Raw genomic sequence first — 25891 nt, 5'->3', positions numbered from 1 at the left:
GTCATAGTTGTTGTTGTTGTCTTACGCGCAATGCCATGGACACATCTCTCTCAGAATGCCCCATCTCCACCTGCAGTCATTCTGCAGGTCATATGGAAGCGGTTTATCGTTGCCTTCTCCCACACAGTAAACCTGAGTCTGTGCCCTCAACTCTCTCCCATACCGCTGCTGCCCGGCACAGGAGAGTCTTTACTTGGAACAGATTGCCTTCCACTCGCTAAACACTGGCCAAGCTAGGAATGGAATGGATATGCCTCTGCTTGACTCTCCCTCCCTGTAGTCGAGACTGGTAGAGTACTGGAAACTCTCCAGGTATGACCCTGAGAGGTGACAGTCATAATCATCATCATCATCATCAATCGTATTTATTGAGCGCGTAGTATGTGCAGAGCACTGTACTAAGTGCTTGGAAAGTACAAATTGGCAACATATAGAGACAGTCCCTACCCAACAGTGGGCTCACAGTCTAAAAGAATAATCATTGAGTGCTTAATGTGTGCAGAGCACTGTACTTAGTGCTTTGAAGAGTACAGTGTAATAGAGTTGGTAGACACATGCCCAACCCACTGATTTTCCCATCTCTGTAGATGGCACCACCCTCCTTCCCATCTTACAAGCCCGTAACCTTGGTGTTATTTTTGACTCCTCTCTCTTTCAACCCGCATATTCAGTCCATCACTAAATCCTGTCAGTCCCACCTTTGCAACATCATTAAAACTCTTTGCTCTTCCCCCCTCTCCCCGCCCCACGGCACTTATGTATATGCATATATATTTATAATTCTATTTATTTATATTGATGCCGGTTTCCTTGTTTTGATGTCTGTCTCCCTCCCTCTAGACTGTAAGCCCGCTATGGGCAGGGATTGTCTCTCTTTATTGCTGCATTGTACTTGCCAAGTGCTTAGTACAGTGCTCTGCCCACAGGAAGCGCTCAATAAATGTGGTTGCATGAATGATTGAAAATCTGCCCTCTCCTCTCCAGCCATACTGCTACCACATTAATATGATCATTCATCCTATCCCGTCTAGATTATTGCATGCGTCAGCCTCGTTCGTTGCTGACCTCCCAGCCTCCTGTCTCTCTCATCACTCCAGTCCATACTTTACTCTGCCACCCGAATCCTTTTCCTACAAAAGCATTCAGGACACGTTTCCCTACTCCTCAAAAAACTCCAGTGGTTGCCCATCCACCTCTGCCTCAAACGAAAACTCCTCACCATTGGCTTTAAAGCAGTCCGTCACCATGCCCCCTCCTACCTCACTTTACTTCTCTCCTCCTACAACCCAGCCTGCACACTTCGCTCCTCTAATGCTGTCTCACTGTTAGCATCTGTTAAGCGCTTACTATGTGCCAAATACTGTTCTAAGCGCTGGGGGTGGGTACAAGGTGATCAGATTGTCCCATGTGGGGCTCACAGTCTTAATCCCCATTTTGCAGATGAGGGAATTGAGGCACGGAGAAGTTAAATAACTTGCCCAGAGTCACAGAGCTGACAAGTGGAGGAGCTGGGATTAAAACCAATGACCTCTGACTCCCAACCCTGGGCTCCTTCCACCGAGCCACACTGCGTCAAATCCAAAAGACAATTTACCCACTTTCAAAACCCTTTTGAAGGCACACCTCCTCGGAGAGGCCTTCCCTAAACCCCCCTTTCCTCTTCTCCCAGTCCTTTTCTGCATCACCCTGACTTGTTCCCTTTGTTCTTCCCCCCTCCTAACCCCTCAGCACTTATATAGATATCTGTCATTTATTTATATTAACGTCTGTCTTCCCCCCTCTAGGATGTAAGCTCATTGTGGGCAGGGAATGTATGGTTTATTGTTGTACTGTACTCTCCCAAGTACTTAGTACAGCGCTCTGCACACGGTAAGTGCTCAATAAATATGACTGAATGAAAGAATGACAAATATGAATAAATGTGGGTATCTCTCAAGCCTCACTACTGGGTCTCTTATTTTCAATCCACACTCTTTCCCATGGAGAGCACGTCAGCTCTCATGGTTGAACTTATTATTATTACGTTTCTGTGCCTCAGTTTCCTCAACTGTAAAATAGAGATTAAATACCGGTTCTCCCTCCTACTTAGACTGTGAGCTCCATGTGTTTTAGGAAATGTGTTGAACCTGATTAGCTTCTATTTAGCCCACTGCTTAGAACGGTGCTTGGCACACAGTGAGCACTTACCTATTATTTTTGTATTCAAACCCCTATATACTGTTAGTCACCAAATCCTCGTGGTTTTTTCTTCACCTCTCCAGAATCAGAATCCTGTCCATCCAAACTGCTACCAGGCTGGTTCAAGCACTTGTCATCTCTCTTTTCAACAGTTGCATTGACCTCCTTGCAGACTGTCCTGCCTCCCCCTCTCTCCTCTCTTCAATTCATACTTTGCTCTGTCCAGATTATTTTTCCAAAACATCTTTTGTGCCCATCTCACCAATCAAGAACCTCCACTGGTTGTCAGTTCTGTATCAAGCAGAAACTCCTGAATGAACACTGGCTTCAGTCAGCTCTCCCCTCCCTACATATTGTTGCTCCTTTCATTCATTCCGTCATTCATTCAATTGTGTTTGAGTGCTTATGGTTTGCACAGCACTGTACTAAGCGCTTACTACATCCCAGTTTGCACATGCTTTGCTCCCCTGTCATCAACCTACTCAGTCTGCTCAGTATTGTCTCTTTCATTCGTTCAATCGTATTTATTGAGCGCTTACTGTGTGCAGAGCACTGTACTAAGTGCTTGGGAAGTACAAGTTGGCAACATATAGAGACAACCAGTCCCTACCCAACAGTGGGCTCACAGTCTAGAAGAGTGGCTCACAGACTTCACAACCAGAAGACCAACAGCATTTAGTACAGTGCCTGGCACATAGTAAGCGCTTAACAAATACCATCATTGTTATTACTCTGTCCATATTTAAAGTCCTTCTGAAATCACATCTTCTCCAGGAGGCCTTGCCTGATTAGTCTTCCATCTCTCCATCCTTTCCCACCCGCACTACTGCCACTTCAGCACTTCTGCATCACTTGGCCTCTCCCACCGCACATAGCATTTATTTATGAGCCTTTAAACTCTGTTGCTACCCCTCTACCTGTAGTTTATTTGAGTGTCTGTCTCCCCTGCTATTTTGTAAAGCTCTTGAGAGCAAGAATCTTTTCTATTACCTCTATTGTGCTCTCCCAAGCGCAGAAAAAGCCCTGAATAAATACTATCGATTGATTGGAAGGAGCCATATATTCAGCTTAGAGTGTTTGATGTCCAACAGCTCCAGTAGGTCAGGGTCTGCATTCATTCATTCATTCAGTCGTATTTATTGAGCGCTTACTGTGTGCAGAGCACTGTACTAAGCACTTGGGAAGTATAAGTTGGCAACATATAGAGACGGTCCCTACCCAACAATGGGCTTACAGTCTAGAAGGGGGAGACAGACAACAAAACAAAACAGGTGGACAGGTGTCAACTTGTCAGAACAAAGAGAAATAAAGCTATATGCACATCATTAACAAAATAAATAGAATAGTAAATATGTACAAGTAAAATAGAGTAATCTGTACAAACATATATACAGATGCTGTGGGGAGGGGAAGGAGGTAGGGTGGGGAGGATGGGGAGGAGAAAAGGAAAAAGGGGGCTCAGTCTGGGAAGGCCTCCTGGAGGACGTGAGCTCTCAGTAGGGCTTTGAAGGGAGGAAGAGAGATAGCTTGGCAGATGTGTGGAGGGAGGGCATTCTGGCAGGGCAGGCGAGAACAAGGTACAGCGAAGAGGTTAGCGGCAGAGAAGTGGAGGGTCCGGGCCAGGCTGGAGAAGGAGAGAAGGGAGGTGAGGTAGGAGGGGGCGAGGGGATGGAGAGCCTTGAAGCCCAGGGTGAGGAGTTTCTGCCTGATGCACAGATTGACTGGCAGCCACTGGAGATTTTTGAGGAGGGGAGTAACATGCCCAGAGCATTTCTGCACAAAGATGATCCAGGCAGCAGCGTGAAGTATAGACTGAAGTGGGGAGAGACAGGAGGGTGGGAGATCGGAGAGGAGGCTGGTGCAGTAATCCAGTCGGGATAGGATGAGAGATTGAACCAGCAGGATAGCGGTTTGGATGGAGAGGAAAGGGCGGATCTTGGCGATGTTGCGGAGGTGATACCCGCAGGTTTTGGTGACGGATTGGATCTAAGGGGTGAACGAGAGAGCGGAGTTGAGGATGACACCAAGGTTGCGGGCTTGTGAGACGGGAAGGCTGGTAGTGCCGTCTACAGTGACGGGAAAGTCACATGGCCAGGGCCGGATTACCATCGGCTCAAAAGAGCCCTGAGCTAATTCTCCCCAACAACCAACCCCTTCAAACATCCCATAATGTAGTTCCTCACCTTACGAGCTGCCACAACCACTGAAGCCCCTACCCTGACCAAAAAAAGCCCCTCAGCATGACCAGATGAAGTGTACTTTTCCCTCACTAACCACTCCTCCTCCTCGAGGGGTGGAATTCCCTTTCCTCCTTCCTTCACTGACCCATTGCTGCAACCCCAGCCAACTTGATTCAGGCGACCCTGAATTTAGTTTCAGTAAGTTAGGAAGGCGAGAGAGCTTCCAGGTCTGACAGGAGTGAAGTGAGATGGAGGATCACCTCCTCTTAGTCCCTTTCCCTATTCACCCCATTCCCCAGCCCCAAAAACATTTGATTTCCCGTGGGGTTGGGGCATGTGGTGTCAGCGTGACAAGATTGACTTTTTTTTTTTAAAGCTACTGGATTTCTGGCTCAGGAGGGATTAAGGTCTTGGTAGACAAGATGCCTGGCCCAGGGTGGCAGGGAAGAGGAAATTGAAAACCCCCTGCTACTTCTATTATTAAACATTATTTCCACAACTGCAGATATGACTCTGAGATAAAAGGCCCAGGCAAGATCCTCTGGCAGGAACTAATGGGCATGGTGATGTACCTGTGGTCGTGTTATCAATTTTATGTTGAAATTATAAATCTCTGAAAAATATATGTACTCTCGAGATGTGGAATTTAAGGGGTGGCACACTTTCCAGACTCCGTAAATGTAGGACCCCAAATCACAATATGAATTACCGTAAAAGCTTATTGTGAATGTAGTTTTACTGCAGTGAGACCCTCAAGGGATAGGGACCTTGTCTAATTCCCGCTTGTATATTGTTTTCCAGCACTTAATGCAGTGCTCTGCCTACAGTTAGCATTTCATAAATACGATTATTACGTTGACTGAGCCCCCTTTTTCCTCTCCTCCTCCCCATCCACCCCGCCCTACCTCCTTCCCCTCCCCACAGCACTTGTATATTTATTTGTACAGATTTATCACTCTATTTTACTTGTACATATTTACTGTTCTATTTATTTTGTTAATGATGTGCATGTAGCTTTATTTCTTATTTGTTCTGACGATTTTGACACCGGTCTGCATGTTTTGTTTTGTTTTCTGTCTCCCCCTTCTAGACTGTGAGCCTGTTGTTGGGTAGGGACCGTCTCTATATGTTGCCGACTTGTACTTCCCAAGCGCTTAGCCCAGTGCTCTGCACACAGTAAGCGCTCATTAAATACAATTGAATGAATGAATGTAGCTTTATTTCTATTTGTTCTGACGATTTTGACACCTGTCTACATGTTTTGTTTTGTTGTCTGTGTCCCCCTTCTAGACTGTGAGCCCGTTGTTAGGTAGGGACCGTCTCTATATGTTGCCGACTTGTACTTCCCAAGCGCTTAGTCCAGTGCTCTGCACACAGTAAGCGCTCAATAAATACGATTGAATGAATGAATGTAGCTTTATTTCTGTTTGTTCTGATGATTTTGACACCTGTCCACATGTTTTGTTTTGTTGTCTGTCTCCCCCTTCTAGACTGTGAGCCCGTTGTTGGGTAGGGACCGTCTCTAGATATTGCCGACTTGTACTTCCCAAGCGCTTAGTACACAGTAAGCGTCTCTATATGTTGCCGACTTGTACTTCCCAAGCGCTAAGTACACAGTAAGCGCTCAGTAAATACGATTGAATGGATGAATGAATGATCTTTGGAGAATCCTCACGGTGGTTTTTCAAGTTCTTGTGTTACCAGTGCTGAGAGCAGTGTGTCTCAGTGTAAAGAGCCCGGGCTTTGGAGTCAGAGGTCATGGGTTCAAATCCCCGCTCCGCTGATTGTCAGCTGTGTGACTTTGGGCGAGTCACTTAACTTCTCTGGGCCTCAGTTACCTCATCTGGAAAGTGGGGATTAAAACTGTGAGCCCCCTGTGGGACAACCTGATTGCCTTGTAACCTCCCCAGCGCTTAGAACAGTGCTCTGCACATAGTAAGTGGCTTAATAAATGCCATTATGATGATGATGATGATGATTATTATTATTATTATTATTATTACCACTGAAGTTACTACTTGATTCTCTTGTATGAAGATATCTGGCCTCTCCCTCTCTCTGTGGAGCTGCACTCTCTGTTCTGCTGGGATTGTCCCCCAACCCATTACCCCCTCGCTTCCGAATCCCGAGTCAGTTTTTCCATCTATCCCTGGCTCTGCTTTCCCTCTCTACCAGGGAACAGAGTGAGTCCGGGGGAGGCCTGGGAAGCATGCAGCCCCACCCAATCCCATCAAGAAGGATCACTAGAAATCCCGGCTCCACCAGTTGTCAGCTGTGTGACGTTGGGCAAGTCATTTAACTTCTCTGTGCCTCAGTTCCCTCATCTGTAAAATGGGGATTAAGACTGTGAGCCCCCCGTGGGACAACCTGATCACCTTGTAACCTCCCCAGCACTTAGAACAGTGCTTTGCACATAGTAAGTGCTTAATAAATGCCATTATTATAGAAATGATTAGCGGGACGGTCTCAGAGAAGGAACAGGTCACGTAGTTGGGTGACCTGCTTAGAGAAGCAGCGTGGCTCAATGGAAAGAGCCCGGGCATGGGTTCTAATCCCGGCTCCGCCACTTGTCCGCTGGGTGACTTTGGGCAAATCGCTTCTCTAGCTCTGTTACCTCATCTGTAAAATGGGGCCTTCACCTCCTCCAGGAGGCCTTCCCAGACTGAGCCCCTTCTTTCCTCTCCCCCTCATCCCCCTCTCCATCCCCCCGTCTTACCTCCTTCCCTTCCCCACAGCACCTGTATATATGGTTGTACATATTTATTACTCTATTTATTTATTTATTTATTTTACCTGTACATTTCTATCCTATTTATTTTATTTTGTTGGTATGTTTGGTTCTGTTCTCTGTCTCCCCCTTTTAGACTGTGAGCCCACTGTTGGGTAGGGACTGTCTCTATGTGATGCCAATTTGTACTTCCCAAGCGCTTAGTACAGTGCTCTGCATATAGTAAGCGCTCAATAAATACGATTGATTGATTGATTGATTGATTAAGACCGCGACCGTGGGACAACCTGATCACCTTGTATCTCTCCCCCCCCCCCCAGCGCTTAGAACAGTGGCACACAGTAAGCGCTTAACAAATACCATTATTATTATTATTAGCCTTCCGTCTACTTGGGGCAGAGTGATGTGGGGCAGGGTAGAGGCAGGAGAGAAGTTAGGCCAGGATGGATAAGAAGGGAAAGAAATTAGAGAAGGGACGGGCACAGGCATCGTGGGGAGGTGGGCAAGCAGGTCTCTCATCCAGCAGATCTCCCTGGACCTCATTCCAGGATCAGAAACAAGACTCCGGACTAACTCCCCCTCTAGACTGTAAGCTTGTTGTGAGCAGGGAATGTGTCTGTTATATTGTACTCTCCCCCAAGCGCTTAGTACAGTGCTCTGCACACAGTAGGCGTTCAGGTACAGTCGACTGATGGACTCCTTCACCCCCTGTTAAATGTCAGGTTGCTGTTTTGTTGCCAAAGTATGCACTCCAGGTCTAAAGCAAAGCGTAAAGAAGTGCACGGAGAACGTTATAAACCTTTGACAGTTTGTAGGAGGAGCCCGGCACGATTGAGGTAAAAGTAGCTATTTCTTCTTGAAGACGTTTAAGCAAAACCAGAGCTGCAGTTATGAAGATCTGGTTTACTTGGGAAACAGCCTGTTAATGGATGTCCCATTGGGGCAATAAAATATGGGATGGGTTGGGATGCTTTTTTTTTGTTTGTATTGGTCAAGCTTTCCCGGAGTGGTATCTGAGACCTTTTGTCTTTTAAAAACTTGCGTGGAAAAAAAAACAACAAACTGATGGTTTGGGAGTATCCAGATTTGGTGATGGTCCAGAGCAGAACATAAGGTCTATTTGACTGGTAGTCTGACTTTGCTATCTTTGGCATTTGGTTACAATAATCATCTCCGGCTGTTTTCGTAACTTAACTGGAAGAAATACTTTCACAACAAAATAGTGTCATTCAGATCAAACAACTCCTTCTCAGAGTTTCTGACATTAAATGAAGCAGAAAGATTTTTATCAGACTTGAGCTTTGCCCTTCGTGACACAGACATCTTTCCAGGCTGCTGTGCTTCTGCAAGATTTTTAGATTTAGGGCTAGCCGAAACTGGCAAGGAATTTGGCCTCTGCCTCACTGTCTGCACTTGTTTTTGTGCTTTCAGTTAGCTTTTTTCCTCTGGCAATCTGAGTCCTGCTGTTAAGCCACTGGAAAGAGCACTGCTCTGGGAATCTGGAGACCCGAGTTCTAGTACTACCCCTCTACCAGCTTGCTGCGGTTTTGTCATCAGTGTTGGAGTAGTAGTTGTAATATTTATTTACTGAGACACTGTTGGGTGTAATGCACTGTACTAGGCATTTAGGAAAGGACAACAGAAGCCCAAGACAAATTCCGTACCCACAGGGACTTTACGTTTTAATGGGGAAGACAAACAAACAAAAAAAATTATAAGTAGTGGAATCGAGTAATTGAAGGTACAGTTGAATAGACATAGATTCACGAGAGCAGAGGATGGGTGTAAATAAATACGTAAGTGCTAGAGGCGGTGTCATGCCCGCATAGGGCATTGGCCAAGGTGGACGTGCCCAAAGGAATCCGGAAAAATACCCGGTTAACCTGTGCAGTGTGGGTACTGAGGCTGTGACTGTGAGCCCACTGTTGGGTAGGGACTGTCTCTATATATTGCCAATTTGTACTTCCCAAGCGCTTAGTACAGTGCTCTGCACATAGTAAGCGCTCAATAAATACGATTGATGATGATGATGAGGCAGCTGTTAGCTGGATCGTGGCATTTCAGCACAGCTTTGGCATAGACTGTGGTCGCTTTAGCTCTATTTGGATCATGCCATAAAAAGCTTACGTGGTGCTATTCCCCAGCCCATCTACTCCCTGGTTGTACTTGGGGCTCAGCAGTCAATTGTATTTATTAAGCGCTTACTATGTGCAGAGCACTATAGTGCTATCATTATAATAATGATAAATACTATCATTATTATTATTATACTAAGCGTTTGGGAGAGTACAAACAGTATACTGTTTATTGTTGTACTTTCCCAAGCACTGAGTACAGTGTTGTGCACACAGGAAGCACTCAATAAATACGATTGAGTGAACAAATGAATGTACAGTGCAACAGAGTTGGTAGACACCTTCCCTGCCCACAGAGAGCTTACAGTCCAGAGGAGAAAGATGACGGGACAAACCAGTAACACTGCCCAGTTCATACAGCTAAGGTCCTTTGGTTCCATAATCTCCGGAACGAGGACTGTTCCTCATTCAGGGTGGGAGACTTCATTGCTAACTGTCTGCCTTGTCTGATATCATAAATTTTCAGATGACAAAATGTTTTGGATACTGGAGAAGGCAGGCAGGAATACCTGCGATTCCTATTGGAGTTCAAAGAGGAATCCAGGAGTTTCTTCTTCCAGCAGTTCTGAATGTGGGGCAGGGGGACAGACTATTTTTAGCTTATCCTGCGACTGTTGTGCCACACTCAAAATCAATTGCAATATTTACTCACAAATACTAGCTCCAGGAGAGCAGGGGATCTGTCTACCATTTTCTGCTGTATTGTAGTCTCTCCCACGCACTTACTACAGTGTTCTGCGTACAGGAAGCATTCAATACCAGTGATCAATTAAAATATCTTTTTTATTTCTTTTGATTTGCATTCGCTCATTCAATCATATTTATTGAGTGCTTAATGCGTGCGGAGCACTGTACTAAACACTTGGAAAGTACAGTTCGGCCACAGAGACAAGCCCTACCCAACAATGGGTTCACAGTCTTTTATGGTTGTAGTTATACATACGGATACAGTTACAAATGTGGCTTGTCTCCTTAAAAAATTAAAGACATCCACCTCCAAAAAGGTTAGTTTTGCTTCCCTCAATTTTCAATAATTTAGCAGTTGAATTGCCAGTGATTTCCCCGAGTCGATTACAAATACAGTGTCGTTGTTACTAAGGTTTATATCCTTTTCACCGTATGGTAACTTTTGATTTGAATGAAACTATTTCAGTTCATTAGTTTATGTAATAGTGTTTTCTGTTGCTCCCCATTTTGTTGTTCAGGAAGTGCCCCCCCACACAATTTATTAAGCATTGTACTCAGATCTTGGGAAAGTACAGGAGACAGACAAAATAAATTATAGATGGAAGAAAATGTTAGAATGAAAGGATTTATACATAAGGACTTTGGGGCTGAGATCCTAGAGCAAAGGCAAAGTTTTAACCCAAAGTCTTCGTTTTCATGTTAGATGCTGGAAAACTTGGTACTTTCTGCTTTATGGTAATGAAGTATTCTCCAAACAAGTGACTTTGGGCAGTAATTTTTAGAGCCATTCAAAAATACAGCAAGGAATGGCTCTAAATCTAGTTCTTCCATAACGTCGGTTCTCGTTATGCGATTTGGCTAGAAAATAATGGAAGAACTAGGAAATGTTCATTTCATAACACAATCCAGAAATTGATGCAATTAAATTTGGTGAACGAACGGTTCATTGTGTGCTTGTGAGTCGTGTCGGTCAAGGTGTGATGCTGCTTTGATTCCCAGCATCTATATAATATCAATCGGTGGTATTTATTGAGCGCTTTACTGTGCACAGAGGCACTGTACTAAGTGCTTGGGAGAGTACAGTAGAACAGAATTGTTCTTTTGCTCCTTCATAGTATTTAATTTGATAAAATCACAAGTGGCAAGGGTGTAGGGCATCCTGCTAATGGTGAAACATAACACTAATAGAAGAATTTGTATTGAAAGTGGGTCTTCAAGAACAGAGGCCTCACATTACAGAAGCATCGATTGGATGTATTTTTTTGGCTTCCGAGATGCACATATATACATAATTGTTGCTTCTTAAATTAGCTATTAGGATTGTTTGCCAGCTGCTGCAATAAAATAGGTTTGAGTTCTGAAAAATTCAGGGCAAGTGTTTATTTTTGGTCTTATTTACGGAGATCTTGTTTTTAGGTTGGGCTATTTTTATTGATGTTTTAAAATTTCTTCCTGATCCTTTCAACCCCTTTGTACTGTGAATGTGCTTTGGTTTGTTCGTGGGTGATTTTCCGGCATTCCCGGATGGTCTGGTGTACGCGTGCTGGCATCAGGGCCTTTGGCCGGGCTGTAGGGCCCCGTCACACAGGCCTAACTTTTAGGTCCTGAGCCTTGAGCCTAGCAGATGTGGGAAATTCACCCCCTGGCTTGCCTTCTTATCAATTAATCAATCAACCAATCGATCGTATTTATTGAGCGCTTACTGTGTGCAGAGCACTATACTAAGCGCTTGGGAAGTACAAATCGGCAACATCTAGAGACGGTCCCTACCCAACAGCGGGCTCACAGTCTAGAAGGGGGAGACAGACGACAAAACAAAACATGTGGACAGAATAAATAGAAATACCATCAGAATAAATAGAATTATAGCTCTATACACATCATTAATAAAATGAATTGAATAATACATATGTACAAATATATTCAAGAGTTGTAGAGAGAGGGAGGGGGTGATTCATTCATTCAGTCAATCATATTTATTGAGTGCTTACTGTGGGAGGGGAGGAGGAGAAGAAAAAGGAGGGCTCAGTCTGGGAAGACCTCCTGGAGGAGGTGAGCTCTCAGTAGGGCTTTGAGGGGAGGAAGAGAGCTAGTTCGGTGGATGTGTGGAGGGAGGGCATTCCAGGCCAGAGGTAGGACGTGGGCCGGGGGTCGATGGTGGGACAGGCGAGAACGAGGTAAAGTGAGGAGGTTAGCAGGAGAGGAGCGGAGGGTGCGGGCTGGGCTGGAGAAGGACAGAAGGGAGGTGAGGTAGAAGGGGGCGAGGTGATGGACAGCCTTGAAGCCGAGAGTGAGGAGTTTTTGCTTGATTCGAAGGTTGATAGGCAACCACTGGAGATTTTTGAGGAAAGGAGTGACATGCCCAGAGCGTTTCTGTACAGAGATAATCCGGGCAGCAGAGTAAAGTAGAGACTGAAGTGGGGAGAGACAGGAGGATGGGAGATCAGAGAGGAGGCTGATGCAGTAATCCTGTAGGGATAGGGTGAGAGATTGAACCAGCAAGGTAGCGGTTTGGATGGAGAGGAAAGCGCGGATCTTGGCGAGGTTGTGGAGGTGAGACCGGCAGGCTTTGGTGACAGATTGGATGTGTGGGGTGAATGAGAGAGCGGAGTCAAGGACGACACCAAGGTTGCGGGCTTGTGAGATGGGAGCTGGCTTGTGAGATGGGAATATTTGCTCATATTTACCGAGTGGTTAATCTGTGCAAGTCTACCAGGGAGCCATGAATTCATATCCCACTTTGACACCAAGCCTTATTAAATTCACATCTCCTCTAAGAGGCCTTCGCCAACTAATCCCTCATTCTCCCTACTCTCTCTCCCTTCTGCGTCACCCTTGCACTTGGATTTGTACCCTTTATTGCTTAGCACCACCCTACTTATGTAATTTATTTTAATAATTTAATAATCATTAAATTAATTAATAATTATTTTATTATAATAAAGCAATAATTTCTTATTATAATAAACAATAATTAATAATTTAATAAATTGTCTCCTCTAAACTGTAAGCTCCTTGTGAGCAGGGAACATATCTACCAACTCTGTTATATACTGCTCTCCCAAGCACTTTGTAGAGTTGTCTTCACCCAGTGAGCACTCAATTACAATTGATTAAGTTGGTATGCAATGTAATATATTCTGGGCTATATAGTCTCAATTCCCAGTTACTGTCAACTGCAGTGTGTCCCCGTTGTCATTCCGTGCTTACCTTAAAAGAGTTCTCAATTCCCAGTTACTGTCAACTTTAATGTATCCCCGTTGTAATTCTGTGCTTGCCTTAAAAAAGTCGTCGAGATCCAACTGCCAGTGGGTCCCTAATTGAGTGTAATAGAGGATCCGGTGAGAGTAGGGCCCAGTTTACCATTAACAGGATAGAACTTGCAATTCAGTTCTGCTGAGGGTTAACATCAATGAGCATTAGAAAGTAAGGACTTGTTCCAGCTCTTCATGTTAGGTGGAAACTGAACCTCCTGGATACTGGATACCGAAACGCAGGTGGTGTGGCATGAATTTAAGCCAGACACACGGTATAATGTCATGATGTCATATTCAACATTTGGTGGCAGACTGTCCTCGTCTGCCTAAATATAGAGCATTTCTCCTGCTGGGGGGAGGTGCCCTCCCTTCCTCCAGAGCCCGCGTGCTCCCCTTCTAGTTCCCTCTGAACACGGGTGTCGGCTCTAAGCTGCAGAAAGTGGTGGCGGAATAATAATAATATTGGCATTTGTTAGGCGCTTACTATGTGCCAAGCACTGTTCTGAGCGCTGGGGTAGATACATGGTAATCAGGTTGTCCCACGTGGGGCTCACAGCCTTAATTGCGGTTGAGGTGAGGTGGAAGGTTACTGAGTGCTTAAAATATTGGACACAAAGGCCTCTGATGCTCTATCTAACCTGGCTGGGGCAGATTAGGTGAAAACTGAAACTAGCTGAGAAACATTGTGGACTAGACTGTGACGGGTAGGGACTGTATATGTTGCCAACTTGTACTTCCCAAGCACTTAATACAGTGCTCTGCACACAGTAAGCGCTCAATAAATACGATTGATTGATTGATTGACTAGTGGATAGATGCACCAGGTTGTCAGAAATTTTTAATCTCAGCTCTGCCACTTGTCTGTCTTGTGACCTTGGGCGAGTGACTTCACTTCTCTGTGCCCCATCTGTAAAATGAGAATTAAGACTGTGTACCCTGTGTGGGACGGGGGCTGTGTTTAACCTTGTATCCCTCCCTCCTCATATCAGACAGATAATTGCTCTCCTTCTCCCTCCCATCCCCACAACATATATGTGTATATCTGTAATTCATTTAAGTATTTATTTCATTCCTATAAATATCTATCTCCCCCCTTTAGATTGTGAGCTCGTTGTGGGCAGGGAAGATAATAATAATGGCATTTATTAAGCGCTTACTATGTGCAAAGCACTGTTCTAAGCGCCGGGGAGGTTACAAGGTGTATGTATGTTACAAGGAAGGTGTATGTTGTTGTATTTTACTCTCCCAAGAGCTTAGTACAGTGCTTTGTATACAGTAAGCAATAAATACGGTTGATTGACTTGAATGAATCAATAACCTGATTAGCTTGTATCTACCCTAGTGCTTAGTAAGGTGCACATAGTAAGCGTCTAACAAATACCATTAAAAAACCCCACAAAACCCCCCCTCAACTGTCCAGTATACAACCCGCTGAATAATTCTGTTGTTCTGGTGTACCGTACTCTCCCAAGCACTTAGCACAGTCTAAGCAGCGTGGCTCAGTGGAAAGAGCCCGGGCTTCGGAGTCAGAGGTCATGGGTTCGAATCCCGGCTCCGCCACTTGTCAGCTGTGTGACTTTGGGCAAGTCGCTTCACTTCTCTGGGCCTCAGTTCCCTCATCTGGAAAATGGGGATAAAGACTGTGAGCCCCCGGGGGACAACCTGATCACCTTGTAACCTCCCCAGCGCTTAGAACAGTGCGCTGCACATAGTAAGCGCTTAATAAATGCTATCATTATTATTATTATTGATTGATTGATTGGAGTTGTGTTGCAATCCCAGTCCCATTCGAGCCTGACCAGGGTTATTTATGGCCTGGCCCGTGGCCTGGGTGGGCTAGGGGCCCTCAGGCTGACCCAAGCCCATGCACCACTATCAAGCGCTTAGTACAGTGCTCAGCACACAGTAAGCGCTCAAATACAGTACAGTATTTGTATACAGTACAATAAATTTGTATACAGTACAATAAATCCCAGACTGAGCCCCTTCCTTCCTCTCCCCCTCGTCCCCCTCTCCATCCCCCCCATCTTACCTCCTTCCCTTCCCCACAGCACCTGTATATATGTATATATGTTTGTACATATTTTTTACTCTATTTGGTTTTTTTTGTACATATCTATTCTATTTATTTTATTTTGTTAGTATGTTTGGTTTTGTTCTCTCTCTCCCCCTTTTAGACTGTGAGCCCACTGTTGGGTAGGGACTGTCTCTATATGTTGCCAATTTGTACTTCCCAAGCGCTTAGTACAGTGCTGTGCACATAGTAAGCGCTCAATAAATACGATTGATGATGATGATGATTTATTGATTGATTGAATGAATCAATCACTACAGAGTTCTTCATACCATCTGCTTCATTGTCCATTAATTCCCATTGAGTCAATGGTTTCTTCAATGTGATTTCCCCATGACGTGTGCTTTTTCAAGGCTACAGGCCTCTTCTTTTAGTAGAATTGGAGAATTCTCTGACACTTGGGTGTGAGCGACTGATTAGAAGATTGAAAACCTGCCTCTTCTGAGTGAGGAAGAAACCGCTCCCAGCCGAAGCCCCTTTTAATTGAGAGTTGGGGGAGCGAGACAGGGCCGAGGCATTTCACAGATCCAGGATGTAGTCTATGGGCAACGGCACAGTAGAGACCCTTGTGAGGAAAGTTGGAGCCCAGGGGTCCAAGGGACAGGGGGGAAGAGCCTTGATTTAGTAATAAATTTCATCCCTCTCCCCCTTTTAGACTGTGAGCCCACTGTTGGGTAGGGACCATCTCTATATGTTGCCAACTTGTCCTTCCCAAGCACTTAGTACAGTGCTCTGCACGCAGTAAGCACTCAATAAATACGATTGATTGATTGATTCATGCTGCTTTATGTTCTAATCCCGGCTCTGCCGCTTGTCTGCTGTGTGACCTTGGGCGAGTCACTTAACTGCTCTGTGCCTCAGCTCTGTGCCTCAGCTACCTCATCTGTAAAATGGGGTTTAAAAGTGTGAGCCCCACGTGGAACAACCTGATTACCCTGTATCTACCCCTGCGCTTAGAACAGTGCTTGGCACATAGTAAGCACTTAACAAATACCATTATTATTATTTTTATCTTATACAGTGGGGCCCATGACTTCAAAACCCTCAGTCCCGACCCCGGGAATGCCATGAGAATATATTCTATTTGATTCCCTGTATTCTCCACTGAGTTTCAGAAAGTGTGACTTTGGGGGTTAAATCATCATCATCATCAATCGTATTTATTGAGCGCTTACTGTGTGCAGAGCACTGTACTAAGCACTTGGGAATCAGTATTCCCATTTCCTTTATCAAGGCAGTCTGTTTCCAGACCAGTTCTTGTGAGGTCTCTTAGTATATAATAATAATAGCATTTATTAAGCACTTACTATGTGCAAAGCACTGTTCTAAGCTGCTGGGGAGGTTGCAAGGTGAACAGGTTGTCCCACGTGGGCCTCCCAGTCTTCGTCCCCATTTGACAGATGAGGGGACTGAGGCCCAGAGAAGTGAAGTGACTTGCCCGAAGTCACCCAGCTGACAAGTGGCGGAGCCGGGATTTGAACCCATGACCTCTGACTCCGAAGCCCGGGCTCTTTTTCCACTGAGCCATGCTGCTTCTCCTAGTTGTTTCTATAGCAAAAGTTATTGAGGTCTTGTCCATCTTCAGCCAATACAACTATCTTCCTTTCGAGTATCCTTGTTTTAAGATTTGTGTCTGCAAATCATTTATTTTTGAGTTTGTGAATGAATATGTTTGGATATATGAGAGGATTGGAAGCTTAATTAGAATTACTCTGTTTGCTTATGTAAATAGTTCCTTCTCCTGGAGAGCTAGGTTCAGGTAAGGTTACCTTTATAGACTAGGACAGGAGTTTCAATTATACTCAGTGTTACTATTGATAAACTTTAGAAGATAAGGACTTACCGCAGCTCTTCATGTGAGAAATACACTGAACCGAACCTTTTTTCAGGCATAAAATAATCCTTGAATCAGATATAGCATTTGATTTTATTTGGAATTCTTTCTGGTGGACAATAAGGAAATGAAACAGTAGTAAGGAGAAATTTCCCATCTTTGAACTCAAGCTTATTCCTGAAAATGGGCAGAAATATAAAAGTACTGTTAAATACAGACATATGATTCTCTAGAGTTACCTTCCCGTTTGCAGCAGTTTTACTGAAGTGTAGCAGGAAAGGCTGATATATATGTAGGTTTTCCATTATTTGTCACCATTGGTTTCCTGGGGCTCTCCCTCTGTCTAAGGACTAGCGTGGCATTTCTGTTTAAAATAAATTGCCTCATCTCAAACCGATTTACGTGAGTACCATCTATCTGCTGTTGTCACGTTCCAGCTATCAAGAGCTATGATACTTATTTTCCGATTGTATGTAGAATGCCCTCGAAGTATCTCTTCTCGTACTTTTGCATATGATTTCCTCTCTTTGGACTCTTCCACAGTAATTTCCTTGGAAATGCTGATGCTGTGGACCTTTTTCTCCTATGTAGCTCAGCAGATCTGAGTATCTTCTGCAACAGTTGTACAGTATTTTGCCTTGAATAGGAGCATTACAGGCACGTATTGCACGGTAGTTATTTGACAAAATAGACACAATAGTAAACGAGCTTCTTCCAACAAATATGTCCTAGATATTTGTTACTTACTTTTAAACAAGCCAGGAAGATTCTTACTACTTGATTCATATCGTGAAATAGCAATCAGCCTTCTTGGTCATAAATAGATAAGTGAAAATATGGGGATAATTGATTTCTCTCCCTTTTTAGGGCTTCAGCTGCAGCAGATCACTATGGTTATTCAGTGGAGTTTACCGGACTTGGGACACTTCCTGGTGGAAGTAAGGATGTTGGATTTTGTACACAAATAGGTGTCTTTATGAGAAATTCAACAACAGATGATGAATTTGTCAAACATGAGAAACATGCAGAGCATGCTTACAAAACTGTGAGTATATCAACCCCAATTTCTCTCTCTTTCTCTCTCTCTCTCGCTCTCTCTACATATATATAGATAGATATACATACAGATGTATACACAAATGTGCATATGTGTGTATATATGTATATATATATATATATATATATATATATATATGTAAATATATCCCATATTGTCAGCAGGTTTGCTTTTTGTCTGTTATTGATACAATAAACTCACTTTAAAAGATAACTTTGAAAGCTGTCCTCAGGGAGATTTTGCGTTTGAAAACGCTCTTGAATTTACAGGCAGAAAATGCAGTTTGTACAGTCACACAGGAAATTGTGGTTGGCCTGCCTGACATTTCTGTGTGAATCCCAATTGCCCAAGCAGTATCCCCTAGGCAGGCCTGAGGCAATTTGGTGATTTGGCAGTTAAGATATTAGTGACCAATTAGCAGGCTAAATTAATATTTAACAGTGCTATGAGTACGTCAGTTTGTGGAGGCAATGGAGTGATGCATAACTTTTCATCATCATCATCATCATCAATCGTATTTATTGAGCGCTTACTGTGTGCAGAGCACTGTACTAAGCGCTTGGGAAGTACAAGTTGGCATCATAAAAGATTAGGTCAGGAAAAATAAAGAGGATGAATGGAAGTTCTATACTCAAGCAGGAAGACAGCTCGCTGGTTGATTTCCAGGAACATTTTTACTAAGGGTACGTACATACAGGTTCATATATGTGCATAATTTAAGGAATCACTTTTATTTATTGAGCTTCTACTGTGGGCAGAGCAATGTACTGAGCACTTGGGAGAGTGCAGTAGAGTAAGAAAATTCGATATCTCCCCTCATGGAGCCTACAATCAAGCAGGAGTTTAGACTCTATTATAGGCTACGGAGAGAGTAAGAGTGGTATCCCGTAGTCACAAGTAGAAGCCATTATTTTTAGTTACCTTTCTTTTCCCTAGAGTGGGACACACGATGTGAGGTCATTCCTTCCCATCGCCTGCAGTTTCCAGTGGGCAGAATACATAATAATCGCGATGTTTGTTAAGTGCTTACTATGTGCCAAGCACTGCACTAAGCAGTGGGGTTGGTGTAAGAAAATCAGCTCCCACGTGGGGCTCACAGTCTAAAGCGGGAGGGAGGACAGGTATTGAATCCCCATTTTGCAGGTGAGGGAACTGAGGCCCAGAGAAGTTTAGTGATTTGCCAAAGGTCACACAGCAGACAGGTGGCAGAGCCGGGGGTTAGAACTCGGGTCCTCTTACTCCCAGGCCCTTGCTCTTTCCACTAGGCCACACTGCTTCCTTAGTGGTTAAAAATGGAGTGAGACAGGCGTGTGTAGAAAATTGTGAGATGCCTTCCTCGTAGGATTAGTTTCTGTCAGAGGCCAGTCAAGGGACAGGCAGCCCCAAAGGTCTAAATTGTGTTCTTTGTGGGAACCACCTACCTCCTGTCCTTCCAATTCTCTTCTCTCTTGTCAGAACCATTGCCTCTCTTCGCTCCTCCAAGTCCCCGTTTTATGCCATGTCGAATCCTGCTCCTCCTGACCTAATAGATAAATTCAGTTTAATAAAATCAAATTTGACTAATTTTTGTATTAGGTCACTAAGCGTAGTATGAAGGTGAAAGCAGTGTGGCTCAGTGGAGAAGCGGCGTGGCTCAGTGGAAAGAGCCCGGGCTTTGGAGTCAGAGGTCGTGGGTTCAAATCCCGGCCCTGCCAATTGTCAGCTGTGTGACTTTGGGCAAGTCACTTCACTTCTCTGGGCCTCAGTTCCCTCATCTGTAAAATGGGGACTAAGACTGTAAGCCCCGCGTGGGACAACCTGATCACCTTGTATCCCCCCAATGCTTAGAACAGTGCTTTGCACATAGTAGTGCTTAACAGATACCATCATTATTATTTAGTAAGTATTATTATTCTTTTAGACTGTGAGCCTACTGTTGGGTAGGGACTATCTCTACATGTTGCCAACTTGTACTTCCCAAGCGCTTAGTACAGTGCTCTGCACACAGTAAGCGCTCAATAAATACGATTGATGATGATGAAAGGAAAAGCCGTGAAGAAAATGTATTGCTTCTTCCGTTTCCTTTTTGTAGAGGATTTAAATTAATCAGTGGTATTTACTTACGTGTGAAGAGCGCTGTACTCAGCGCTCGGGACAGCCCAGCATAATAGAGTTTGGTAGATGTGATCCCTGTCCACAAAGAGCTGAAGAAATTGTACCGCTCCAAAGTTCAAAGAGAGTCATCATCATCATCAATCGTATTTATTGAGCGCTTACTATGTGCGGAGCACTGTACTAAGCACTTGGGAAGTACAAATTGGCAACAGATAGAGACAGTCCCTACCCAACAGTGGGCTCACAGCTACTCGAGAATGTGGATGCAGAAATGATTAGGACGCACAATTTCTTGGCTAGGGTTTTAAGAAGATGGATAAAATGTAGAGAATTTTCAAATACAATTTTCCAGGCCCGAGGCACATTTAATGCTTCGATTTTTGCATTTCCTCTAGATTTTTACCACAGTATACCCTAGCCTGAAGGATGAAAAATACCTAAAGTTTGCAGTGGTCAATGAAGTTGTCTTCCAAGCTGAAAAACTGAAGAGAAACCTCATGGACAGCCTGAAGCTGGAGCAGTATAGTGCTGACGAGGAAGGTTGGGATGAGCCTCAGCGCAGATCCCAGTCACTGGAGAGCCTCCCGATTTTTGGCGAGAACACGGACGTCACCAAAATGGACAGTCCACCCTTAGAGGAGGGTCCGCAACCCTTCTGCACCGGGGATGTAATTTACATCCCTCTGGCTAAGCTCTTCTCTTTCCCCAAAGTGCAACGACTCTGCGGTACCTTGGAGAATCTGCAGAAACTCCTCGCTGACAGCGAAGCCCTGAGCACCGACGGGTCGGCGTTGGTGGTGAACGCTGACAACCAAAGTGAACGTGATTGGAATGATTAGCGGCTCATCCTTTGCCTTTCCGCAAACTCTGGGAATGAACGCCCCATCTCTGCCGAGATCTGAGCTGCCCACGGGGGGAACCTCAGCTTCACACTGCTGATTTTTGAATTTAAACAGGTTTCCGTAAAGCAGCGATCGATCACCTTCTTTGCAGCCCCCAGACTGCGGAAGGAGTGGCCCCTGTTTAGGCCGGGGGGGGTTTCAGTCCTTCGATGAAAGGACAGAGTTAGACCCGATAAACGGCGTGTTCAAGCTGGTCGTGGCTCACTAAAGTTGAAGAGGTTTCACAATCTGTTTTCAGAGGGTTTTTTTTCGCTTGGTTTTCTTTTTTTGGAATAGGGAGTTTGGGAAAATTATCATGGAACCAGTTTTAATTAGCACCGAGGCGTTTCTTTAGACCTTTTGTATTTTGATTCATCGGGTTGCATGGTTTCCTTAGGCCCCCTCGCCGCATACCTGCATCGTCATTATTCGGACACCTTTATTTTGCCCTATTGTGTGGCCTTAAAACTTTTTTTCCCCCCAGCTGAAGGGGTCCAGGCTCAGTTTCCAGGGTGCTGAGCGGTATTACAGCTCGTTCGAAAGCAAACGGCTTGTGTCTTAGAACGGTGCTTCTCATTTCCACTCTAAAAACAGCTCAGCGTGTTCCCGTGGCCGAGTAGCAGAACACGGGCACAAAACGTGAGCTTTATTTTTGTGGATGAGAGAAAACTGATGGGGAATCATCATGGGTGTCGAATCTATAATCCTGTTTTTCCAGCCAGAGACCAGTAATGAAAAATAGGGGAGGCCTCCAGCGCTAACCTTTAGAAAACGCTCGTGAACAAGAAAAAAGCAATAGGGAGGCTAAAGGGGAGATTAGCATTGGCTGCAAATAGTTTCTTGTTTGTCTTTCTCTCTATCCTGTCTGTCTTTTGACTCGTGAAGAATGCGGAGACCAAATCTGCAACACATATGCGACACCGGGGGCCGCGGTAACCAAGATGGATGGATCAGATCCGAGGGATGTATTTTCCTGGGTTACCTGGATAGTTGATGTTGACTGAGTTTTTTCCCCGGCCCAGGCTGCACTCTGAATTTGGTTCTCGCTCGTTATAACTTCTGCAGCATTAAATTAAGTTTGTTTCCACAGATGGGAGCACAGAGCAACTTCACCTCATCACAAAGTCATGTAAGTTATCGGAGGATGTGAAGGAAGGGTAATGAGAAGGATAAATAATCTTGGCTCTCCTAGGAATAATGGGAAGTCTGAAACTCTCCTTCCTATTTTTCCCTGTTTCCCAGCACATGGAAAGTACTGAAACTTTTCAGCCGGTCAAATAGTGAATCGGCGAACGTTAAACTAGTTTTGTCAATGACATATCAAAGCAGTGGTTTGGAGAGGAAACATTCTCTACCAGAAAATCACAGAGAGGAAAGTAAACCGTCTGGGGCCAGATCTGTAACTGCTGCAAGCCCAAGGGAGGCCCGGGAAAATCTTTTTCAGAAGAAGAGTTTCAGTGGTGAAACCGTTCTGTAGTTGAAGCACATCGGCAGATGTGTGTTGGGGATTACAGATATCTAGGGCTGCATCCAGACGGGCCGCACAAAATCTGCTGCTTAAAAGATGCTCAACATTGGGGGCCATCTACGTGGCATTCCACCTGTCAATTTGATCCTTTGAACCAGCTGGCATAATTTGTTGAAATTAAGCAGGAAGTACTTGAAGTAGATCACATTATTTTTCAGCCAGTGTAGGCATGGCTTTTTTAATGAGTTGCCTTGGTCTTCATATCCTATCCTCTGGGGCGATGATATCGCTGAAGAAAAAAGCCAGCCGAGAGCTCCTCTCTGATTAGAGGCCGACATTTTAGACGAAATGTCAGCGCGTTTAGCGCACGGTTCCTAATTGCCTCTTCAACCCTCCTCTTGAACTGAACCACTGATTTGAACAAATGTGGTTGTGAAGCTCGGGACAGGAGGGTAATCAAGGCAAGACGGTGGTCACGGGGAAAGACCGCATCCCTCAGTAAATGTAGAAGGCCAGTGATGTGTTGGGTTCGTGAGAGCGGAAAAGGTTTGGCTAATTTTCCTTCTTCATTGTATGGGGAACTTAACATTAGGATTCTTTTTTTACAACCGGTTCGGGTCCTTCGGCATTTTCTGGAGAGCACACTGTTCCAGGTGTTCAACGTGAGATTTAGTTCTCAAATAAAGCATTTCTTTCTGGAGACTATCAACTGTCAAGTGCGGACGCGCGTTATCCTTTCCAAGCTAGCAAGCCAGTAGTGCACTTGCTGGTCAGGGTTTAGATGGAATCGGGCTTAATAAAACTTGAAAACAGCAGTGGTTTTGTTAGGTTGTTGGTGCTTGGTGTCGGCAGAGAGGACCTCACTTCTGGCCTGGGTAAGTGTGCGATGGGTTGGGAATAGTTGGTGGGATTGATAATTTTCCTTCTTCATTTTATGGGGAACTTAACATTAGGATTCTTTTTTTACAACCGGTTCGGGTCCTTCGGCATTTTCTGGAGAGCGCACTGTTCCAGTTGTTCAACGTGAGATTTAGTTCTCAAATAAAGCATTTCTTTCTGGAGACTATCAACCGTCAAGTGCGGACGCGCGTTATCCCTTCCAAGCTAGCAAGCCAGCGGTAGTGCAGCTGCTGGTCAGGGCTTAGATGGAATCGGGCTTAATAAAACTTGAAAGTAGCAGTGGTTTTGGTAGGTTGTTAGTGCTTGGTGTCGGCAGAGAGGACCTCACTTCTGGCCTGGGTAAGTGTGCGATGGGTTGGGAATAGTTGGTGGGATTGCTAATTTTCCTTCTTCATTTTATGGGGAACTTAACATTAGGATTCTTTTTTTACAACCGGTTCGGGTCCTTCGGCATTTTCTGGAGAGCGCGCTGTTCCAGTTGTTCAACGTGAGATTTAGTTCTCAAATAAAGCATTTCTTTCTGGAGACTATCAACCGTCAAGTGCGGATGTTCGTTATCGCTTCCAAGCTAGCAAGCCAGTAGTGCACCTGCTAGTCAGGGTTTAGATGGAATCGGGCTTAATAAAACTTGAAAACAGCAGTGGTTTTGTTAGGTTGTTAGTGCTTGGTGTCGGCAGAGAGGACCTCACTTCTGGCCTGGGTAAAAGTGTGCGATGGGTTGGGAATAGTGGGTGGGATTGATTGATTGATCGATTGATTGATTGAATAGTTTGTGAGCTTCCAGAAGTGATTACCGTTGCCTCCTTCCGCGCAGTAAACTCGAGTCTCCGCCCTCGACGCTCTCCCCTGCCGCCGCCGCCCAGCACAGGGGAGTTTTGACCCGTAGAAGATTGCCTTCCGCTCGCTAGCCACTGCCCCAAGCTAGGAATCATCATCATCAATCGTATTTATTGAGCGCTTACTATGTGCAGAGCACTGTACTAAGCGCTTGGGAAGTACAAATTGGCAACATCTAGAGACAGTCCCTACCCAACAGTGGGCTCACAGTCTAAAAGGGGGAGACAGAGAACAAAACCAAACATACTAACAAAATAAAATAAATAGAATAGATAGGTACAAATAAAATAAATAAATAAATAGAGTAAAAAATATGTAGGAATGGAATGGGTAGGCCTCTGCTTGACTCTCCCTCCTGTAGACGGGACTGGTAGTGTACTGGAAATCAATCAATCAATCATATTTATTGAGCGCTTACTGTGTGCAGAGCACTGCACTAAGCGCTTGGGAAGTACAAGTGGGCAACATATAGAGTCACTACCCAACAGTGGGCTTACAGTCTAAAAGGGGGAGACAGACAACAAAACCAAACATACTAACAAAATAAAATAAATAGAATAGATATGTACAAGTAAAATAAATAGAGTAATAAATATGTACAAACATAGATAAATATATACAGGTGCTGTGGGGAAGGGAAGGAGGTAAAATGGAGGGGATGGAGAGGGGGAGAGGTAGGAAGGGGCTCAGTCTGGGAAGGCCTCCTGGAGGAGGTGAGCTCTCAGGGGGGCCGGAAACCCTCCGGATGCGACCCTGAGACGGGGCAGCTTTTCATAGAGAAGAAGCATGGCTCAGTGGAAGCAGCCCGGGCTTTGGAGTCAGAGGTCATGGGTTCAAATCCCAGCTCCGCCACTTGTCACTTCACTTCTCTGGGCCTCAGTTCCCTCATCTGTAAAACGGGGATTATGGCTGTGAGCCCCCCGTGGGACAACCTGATCACCTTGTAACCTCCCCAGTGCTTAGAACAGTGCTTTGCACAGAGCGCTTAATAAATGCCATCATTATTATCATTATTATTCTCTGTGACTCAGCTGCCTCATCTGGAGAATGGGGATGAAGACTGTGAGCCGCACGTGGGACAACCTGATTCCCTTGTATCTCCCCAGCACTTAGAACAGTGTTTGGCACATAGTAAGCGCTTAACGAATATTATTATTACTATTATTATCATCACCATCATCATCATTTATTATTATTATTATTTTATTCTATTCCTTCCTGAAATCGAGGTGTGCGGATGCTGGAGAGGATGTGTCCAGAAGGTGGCGCCCTTCTCCGCCTCCCGCCAGGAATCAAACTGCAGTCATTCATTCATTCATTCATTTAATAGTATTTATTGAGCGTTTACTTTTTTTTGATGGCATTTATTAAGCGCTTACTATGTGCAAAGCACTCTCCCTCTGCTCATCCGCCAAGCTAGCTCTCTTCCTCCCTTCAAGGCCCTACTGAGAGCTCACCTCCTGCAGGAGGCCTTCCCAGACTGAGCCCCCTCCTTCCTCTCCCCCTCATCCCCCCCATCCCCCCCGTTTTACCTCCTTCCCTTCCCCACATCACCTGTATATATGTATATATGTTTGTACA

General features: G+C 44.8%; 1 protein-coding gene and 1 non-coding gene across 3 annotated transcripts in view; one reads left to right on the top strand and one right to left on the bottom strand.

The window, feature by feature from the left end:
* The window catches only part of HENMT1 (HEN methyltransferase 1), a 51633-nt gene extending 28399 nt beyond the window's left edge, over nt 1-23234 (top strand). For both annotated transcript variants that reach the window (XM_038745300.1, XM_038745301.1), the window contains 2 exons: nt 17941-18118; nt 20620-23234. In XM_038745300.1, coding sequence (XP_038601228.1) covers nt 17941-18118; nt 20620-21063 — 622 coding nt within the window. In that variant the 3' untranslated portion in view covers nt 21064-23234. The remainder of the gene's footprint in view (nt 1-17940; nt 18119-20619) is intronic.
* Nucleotides 192-330, bottom strand: LOC119928016. The gene has a single exon (XR_005450977.1). It is a non-coding gene; the product is annotated as a small nucleolar RNA SNORA7 (small nucleolar RNA).
* Nucleotides 23235-25891: the final 2657 nt, after the last annotated feature.

The sequence above is a fragment of the Tachyglossus aculeatus genome, chromosome 4, assembly GCF_015852505.1.
Source record: "Tachyglossus aculeatus isolate mTacAcu1 chromosome 4, mTacAcu1.pri, whole genome shotgun sequence".
Taxonomy (NCBI): domain Eukaryota; kingdom Metazoa; phylum Chordata; class Mammalia; order Monotremata; family Tachyglossidae; genus Tachyglossus; species Tachyglossus aculeatus.
This window is presented reverse-complemented; position numbering and strand designations above follow the sequence as displayed.